At 36.7% G+C, this 8320-nt stretch overlaps 1 protein-coding gene across 1 annotated transcript; it reads right to left on the bottom strand.

The window, feature by feature from the left end:
* On the bottom strand, positions 943 to 5120 carry LOC107610543 (putative pentatricopeptide repeat-containing protein At1g12700, mitochondrial). Its single transcript, XM_016312588.1, has 4 exons — positions 4939 to 5120; positions 3600 to 4834; positions 1439 to 1639; positions 943 to 1328 (listed from the first exon to the last, which is right to left on the bottom strand). Exons 1-4 carry the CDS (start codon positions 5118 to 5120, stop codon positions 943 to 945), a joined length of 2004 nt encoding a protein of 667 aa, XP_016168074.1.

The following is an 8320-nucleotide window of genomic DNA, read 5'->3' as shown; positions in this document are numbered from 1 at the left end:
AATTGAAAACATTTTCTAACTTAGAACTAACTACTCAAGTGAAACAGCAAGTCCAATACCTAAGGCCCAAAGAAAAAGCATTTTCGAACCATGTAGGTCACTTCAGAAATCAACTTGGAAATTAAAACAACTGACCTTATTCCTTGCCATGCATCTAATGATCATTTCCAGAAAAGTTTGTGCCTCATCATTTTTCTTTTCTCTAGAAGTGACAGCATTAGAGAGGTTTTAGTTGTCTTCCCATTGTAAAATCAAGGGCTTCCTTATTCTGATAATCCACTTTTACAAAAATGATCGATTATGTTTTTGACATCAGCATGATTTCCTCTAATGAAAAAATGATTGAAAAATCTTCTGTGCATTCTTCTACTCTTCCAGAGTTCAATAAACCATGTATAAGTATTTTGTATGTGTACAAATTAGGACAAATATCATCATCAACAATTTGGTTTAATAGTATAATTGCCTTGCCAAGTTGCTGCCTGTCGCATAACGCATGTAACAATATATTGTAAGTTTCAATATTTGGGTCCAAATTCTTGGAACAGATATATTGGAAAGGTTTCATGGCTTCATCAAATCTTTTATTCTTGCAATAACCACTAATCAAGATATTGTAACTCCAAACATTTGGAACAAAATTTCTTTCAAAGATGAGACTTTTAAATAATGCAATTGCCTCATCAAGATGCTGGTTTTTTCACACGAAATCTAAAAGGATATTATAAGTGTTTACATCGGGGAATGGTTGACCGTAATAATGCATTTCATTAACAATCTCCCATGTAGACAAGATTCTACCAGCTTTGCACAAGCCATCAACTAGAGAATTGTAAGTTACAATGTTTGGAACTATGTTCTTAAGAAACTATCTTTCCTCAAATTCATGGCCTCATCCACTCTGTTAATCTTGCAATAACCTTTAATCAAGATGTTATAACTCTAAACATCAGGCACAACACCCCTTTCAATTACCATATCAAATAAGTTTCTTGCCTCGTAAACTTTTTTGTTCAAATAATATCCATTCATCAAAATTGTGTAAGTAGTAATGTTTGGTTGCTGACCCCTTAGAATTATCACGTCGCACAAATCGTGGGCTTGTAATAGCATCTCTTCTTTGCATAATGCATCAATTATTATGTTAATGGTATACACATCTAGGTCGGTGTCTTTAACAAAAATCTCATTCAGCAATAATCCAGCTTCTTTCCATTGGCCGACATGACAAAAATCATATATTAATGAAGTGTAAGTGACAATATCAAAGGAAATTTCTCGACCAAGCATATTAAAATACAAATCTAGTGCATCATTCAAAAGTCCATCTTTGCACAACCATCAACAACAATATTGTACATTACAAGATTCAGCCTAACAAACTGACCCTCCATTTTCCAAAACCTTTGGAGAGCAACTCTTGTTTTTCCAGACTTACACAGCCCATTGATTAAGGTTCCGTACCTAACTTCATCAAACCCTAATCCTTTTGCAACTATTTTACCATTAATGTAAAGTGCATCCAAAATCTTACCACTAAGACACAACCCCTTCTTTAGTGTAGTAAAAGTTATAGCACTTGACTTAAAACCCCACTTAACAAACTTGCTCATTACCGAGAGTGCAAAACCTATTTGACCTGCATGGCCATAACAATTTATTAAGATGTTCAAAGTCACACTAAATAGTAGGATGCCCTTTGACTCCATCTGGGTATAAAGATGAATAGTCGTGGCATAATACTTCATCTTTACAATCGTTCCCAAAATTTTGGTTAATTCCACAATCGATGGCTGCGGATGCATATCAACCTTGCTATTAAATAAAGCTATAACATTTTTAATATTATCAAATTTTTAAGCATCTCGTGATGGGAGCGGCTGTGAATGAAGAAGACATAGGCTTGTACGGTGGGCATATGGCATAAAAGCAAGTAAGTTCGATGTTAGCAAAAGAAAGCGATGGAGTTTAGGGATTGCATACCGCGTTGCATACAACATGTCCTCTTAACATAAAAACTGATAATACTTCACGAAAGACAATTTTTCACTCTATGATTATCAATATTGCCTGAAACCGTTTAGCTATCTTAAGAATAAAGAAGACGACTTTAGATATTTAATACAATACAACTTTCCTATTTGTATTAAGAATATTTTAGCACAACAACTACAATTCATTTATCTCAATAGAAATTAAAAGCTAAGTAGTTGCCACAAACAAATAAATAAAAATAAAAGAAGAAAACTCAAAATTAGCACTTTAAAGCGAGAACAACAAAATCAGAGGCAAAGTGGCAAACACAACAATGGTGGAATCAAAAGCGGAAGCGGAAGCAGAACACGGAAAAGAGAGAACTGAGAAGAGTTGCAGAATCGAAGTGGAGAGAGGCATGTTATTGTTAGGGTTCTGCTTCACAATTGTTTTTTTTTCATTTTAAATATTTTATAATCATGCTACATGTTAGCTGTACATTTAAAGTAGGAGTTAAACCCTAAAATATTCCCTGTGGCTTCGTGCACTAAAATCGCCCGTAAAATTCTAATTGCACCAATTATGTCCCTGAGATTGACAAGAATGCACCACAATAGTCCCTGACCTATTTTGCATTAACGACGTGATGTCGTGACTTGATGACGTGGACTGTTAGTGACACGTGTCACTCCATGATTTAGCCACGTGTAATGGTATAATGATGTATTGACCAGTGACACGTGGCATGCTGATGTAGACGGTTGTGTCACGTGTGTCATAATGCTATTTGGCCATGTGTCTATTTGTGCCACGTATCGCCACAATATTCGTCCACGTGTCACTCGCTGTGTGATCATTGTAGATGCACCAAATTAGTTCCTCACTTTGCATTAAGTGACTCATTTTAGTCTCTGAAATTGAATGTCCGGTGACAACCATCCATATTAGCATGCCATGTGTCACCAGTCAACACATCATTATATCATTACATGTGATCAAACCATGGAGTGACACATGTCACTAACAACCCACGTGTCACCGATCAACATATCATCATATCATTACACGCGTGTATATCTTGTTTACAGTGTAAACGAGATAAGAGTTGGGCATGGCTATAAATATATGTCGTTGAAAGCAAGGTTTTGGTCCCGAATTTAAACTTTTTGACCACTTTCTCCTCTCTTTTATCCCTTTCTATCTATATTATCGAGAAATACGACAATGGCGCGCACAGAAGGTAATGATCGGAACATCAACCGGCTGAATGAGACTTGACGTTATGCCGGGGCACAGGACTCTGAGGTTAGTTTTGTTATCTTAACTTTTATGTCACTTCAGAAATCAACTTGGAAATTAAAACAACTGACCTTATTCCTTGCCAAGCATCTAATGATCATTTGCAGAAAAGTTTGTGCCTCATCCTTTTTCTTTTCTCTAGAAGTGACAGCATTAGAGAGGTTTTAGTTGTCTTCCCATTGTAAAATCAAGGGTTTTTCTATTCTGATAATCCACTTTTACAAAGATGATCGATTATGTTTTTGACATCTACATGATTTCCTCTAATGAAAAAATGTTTGAAAAATCTTTTGTGCATTCTTCTATTCTTGCAGAGTTCTATAAACCATGTATAAGTATTTTGTATGTGTACAAATTAGGACAAATATCATCATCAACAACTTGGTTTAATAGTATAATTGCCATGCCAAGTTGCTGCCTGTCGCATAACGCGTGTAACAATATATTGTAAGTTTCAATATTTGGATCCAAATTCTTGGAACACATATATTGGAAAGGTTTCACGGCTTCATCAAATCTTTTGTTCTTGCAATAACCACTAATTAAGATAGTGTGAACAAAATTTCTTTCGAAGATGAGACTTTTAAATAATGCAATTGTCTCATCAAGATGCTGGTTGTTGCACACGAAATCTAAAAGGATATTATAAGTGTTTAAATCAGGGAATGGTTGACCACAGTAATGCATTTCATTAACAATCTCCCACGCAGACGAGATTCTACCAACTTTGCACAAGCCATCAACTAGAGAATTGTAAGTTACAATGTTTAGAACTATGTTCTTAAGAAACATATTTTTCCTCAAATTCATGGCCTCATCCACTCTGTTAATCTTGCAATAACCTTTAATCAAGATGTTATAACTCCAAACATCTGGCACAATACCCCTTTCAATTACCATATCAAATAAGTTTCTTGCCTCATTAACTTTATTGTTCAAACAATATCCATTCATCAAAATTGTGTAAGTAATAATGTTTGGTTGCTGACCCCTTAGAATCATCACATCGCACAAATCATAGGCTTGTAATAGCATCTGTTCTTTCCATAATGCATCGATTATTATGTTAAAGGTATACACATCTAGGCTGGTGTCTTTAACAAAAATCTCATTCAGCAATAATCCAGCTTCTTTCCATTGGCCCACATGACAAAAACTATATATTAATGAAGTATAAGTGACAATATCAGGGGGAATTCCTTGACCAAGTATATTAAAATACAAATCCAGTGCATCATTCAAAAGTCCATCTTTGCACAAATCATCAACAACAATATTGTACATTACAAGATTCGGTCTAACAAACTGACCCTCCATTTTCCAAAGCTTTTGGAGAGCAACTCTTATTTCTCCAGACTTACACAACCCATTGATTAAAGTTCCATACATAACTTCATCAAACCATAATCCTTTTGCAAATATTTTACCATTAATGTAGAGTGCATCCAAAATCTTACCATTAAGGCACAACCCCTTCTTTAGAGTAGTAAAAGTTACAACACTTGGCTTAAAACCCCACTTAACAAACTTGCTCATTATCGAGAGTACAAAACCATCTGACCTGCATGGCCATAACAACTAATTAAGATGTTCAAAGTATCACTAAATGGTAGGATGTCCTTTGACTCCAACTGGGTATAAAGATGAATAGCCGTAGCATAATACTTCATATTTATAATCGTTCCCAAGATTTTGGTCAATTCCACAATCGATGGCTGCAGATGCATATCAACCTTGCAATTAAATAAAGCTACAGCATCTTCAACATTATCAAATTTGTAAGTGTCTCGTGATGGAAGCGGCTGTGAATGAAGAAGACATAGCCTTGTACGGTGGGCATATGGCATAACAGCAAGTAAGTTTGATGATGGCAGAAGAAAGAAAGCAATGGAGTTTAGGGATTGCATACCTCGTTGCATATAACATGTCCTCTTAACATAAAAACTCATGATACTTCACGAAACACAATTTTTCACTCTATGATTATCAATATTTCCTGAAACCGTTTAGCTACCTTAAGCATGAAGAAGACGACTTTAGATATTTAATACAATACAACTTTCCTATTTGTATTAAGAATGTTTTAGCACAACAACTACAATTCATTAATCTCAATAGAAATTAAAAACTAAGAAGTTGCCATAAACAAAAAAATAAAAATAAAAGAAGAAAACTCAAAATTAGCATCTTAAAGCGAGAATAGCAGAAGCAGAGGAAAAGTGGCGAACGCAGCAATGGTGAAATCGAAACCAGAAGTGGAAGCAGAACACGGAAAAGAGAGAACTGAGAAGAGTTGCAGAATCGAAGTGGAAAGGCATGTTATTGTTAGGGTTCTGTTTCACAATTGTTTTTTTTTTCAATTTAAATATTTTATAATCGTGCTACGTATAGCTGTACATTAAAAGTAGGAGTTAAACCCCAAAATATTTCCTGTGGCTTCGTGCACTAAAATCGCCCGTAAAATTCTAATTGCACCAATTATGTCCCTGAGATTGACAAAAATGCACTGCATTAATCTTTGACTTATTTTGCATTAACAACATGATGACATGACTTGATGACGTGGACTGTTAGTGACACGTGTTACTCTATGATTTGGCCACGTGTAATGGTATGATGATATGTTGACCGGTGATACGTGGCATGCTGATGTAGACGGTTGTGTCACGTGTCATAATGCTATTTGGCCATGTGTCCATTTGTGCCACGTATCGTAACAGTATTCGTCCACGTGTCATTCGCTATGTCATAATTGTAGATGAACCAAATTAGTCCCTCACTTTGCGTTAAGTGACTCATTTTAGTCCCTGAAATTGAATGTCTGGTGGCAACCATCCATATCAGCATGCCATGTGTCACCGGTCAACACATCATCATATCATTACATGTGATCAAACCATGGAGTGACACATGTCACTAACAACCCACGTGTCACCGGTCAACACATCATCATATCATTACACGCGCGCATATCTCGTTTACAGTGTAAACGAGGTACGTGTAAAGTTATCTCGTTTACACTGTAAACGAGATAAGAGTTGGGGACGACTATAAATATATGTCGTTGACAGCAAGGTTTTGGTCCCCAATTTAAACTTCTTGACCACTTTCTCCTCTCTTTTACCCCTTTCTATCTATATTATCGAGTAATACGACGATGGCGCACGCAGAAGGTAGTGATCGGGACACCAACCGCCTGAATGAGACTTGACATTATGCGGGGGCACAGGACTCTGAGGTTAGTTTTGTTATCTTAACTTTTATGTAATCCCATATATATATATATATATATATATAGCCATGGTTAGGGTATTTGTCAAGAACTAGAATACAGTTTGTATTACTAGAAATAGGTCACTGATTGAAGTTTGAAACTCCAGTTTATTTTTTCTGTATTAGGTTGTTACTAAATAATTATTAATTTAGTTAGTAACTAGCCAAGTTTGATAATTAGATTATGAAGTTAAGTCAGACTTTGTTGGTTACATTGTTAATAACTTTATTGAATGTGTTAAATTCACGTAACGGAATGAGGAAATGTGTATTAGTTAAGAAAGTACATAGTCACAAAGTATGTTGTGTCGACATAAATCCAGTTAGTACATAGGTGTAAGATTCTATTAGGGTTATGTGTAGAATAGTGAAGACAGTTTGCTATGTTGATGGACCTATCCAATTATTTATTTTTTAATAATTGTGAATATATATTATTTTGTCAGAGGCCTCGCCTTCTCCTCCCCCGACAAGTGAGCCATACCCTTCTTCCACCATACGCCATCGTCTTGTATCTAAGGGAGGTTGTATTCAGCGACCCGGTACATCTCAGGGATTTCACATTCGACAACTCCCTGATTACGACATTTGTGGAGGGATGGCGTCCGAAGACCCACACATTCCATCTCCCGTGGGGTGAGGCCAATATCACCATGTAGGACGTGGCGTACTGATGAGCGGATAATTTATACGCTTTTTGGCATTGTTTTTAGTATGTTTTTAGTAGAATCTAGTCACTTTTAGGGATGTTTTCATTGTTTTTTATGTTAAATTCACATTTCTGGACTTTACTATGAGTTTGTGTGTTTTTCTGTGATTTCAGATATTTTCTGGCTGAAATTGAGGGACTCGAGCAAAAATCAAATTCAGAGGTTGAAGAATGACTGCTGATGCTGTTGGATTCTGACCTCCCTGAACTCAAACTGGATTTTCTGGAGCTACAGAACTCAAAATGGCGCGCTTCCAATTGCGTTGGAAAGTAGACATCCAGGGCTTTCCAGCAATATATAATAGTCCATACTTTGCTCGAGAATAGATGACGTAAACTGGTGTTCAACGCCAGTTCTCTGCCCAAATCTGGCGTCCAGCGCCAGAAAAGGATCCAAAACCAGAGTTCAACGCCAGAAAAGGATCCAAAACTGGCGTTGAACGCTCAAAAGAGCCTCTGCACGTGGAAAGCTTTAGCTCAGCCCAAGCACACACCAAGTGGGCCCCGGAAGTGGATTTATGCATCAATTACTTACTTCTGTAAACCCTAGTGACCAGTCTAGTATATATAGGACCTTTTACTATTGTATTAGAGATCTCTCATGACATTTCAGATCTGAATTTTGTACTCTTTGATGGCATGAGTCTCTAAACTCCATTGTTGGGGGTGAGGAGCTCTGCTGTGTCTCGATGGATTAATGCAAGTATTTCTGTTTTCCATTCAAACACGCTTGTTCCTATCTAAGATGTTCATTTGCGCTTAATTGTGATGAAGGTGATGATCTGTGACACTCATCACCTTCCTCAACCCATGAACGTGTGCCTGACAACCACCTCCGTTCTATATCCGATTGAATGAATATCTCTTAGATTTCTTAATTAGAATCTTCGTGGTATAAGCTAGATCGATGGCGGCATTCATGAGGATCCGAAAAGTCTAAACCTTGTCTGTGGTATTCCGAGTAGGATCCGATGATCGAATGACTGTGACGTGCTTCAAACTCACGAGTGCTGGGCGTTAGTGACAGACGCAAAAGAATCAAGGGATTCTATTCTATTCCAGTAG

This window comes from Arachis ipaensis, chromosome B08, assembly GCF_000816755.2.
Source record: "Arachis ipaensis cultivar K30076 chromosome B08, Araip1.1, whole genome shotgun sequence".
In the NCBI taxonomy this organism is placed as follows: Eukaryota; Viridiplantae; Streptophyta; class Magnoliopsida; order Fabales; family Fabaceae; genus Arachis; species Arachis ipaensis.
The sequence above is the reverse complement of the archived record's forward strand: the minus strand, read 5'-3'. Positions and strand labels throughout refer to the sequence as shown.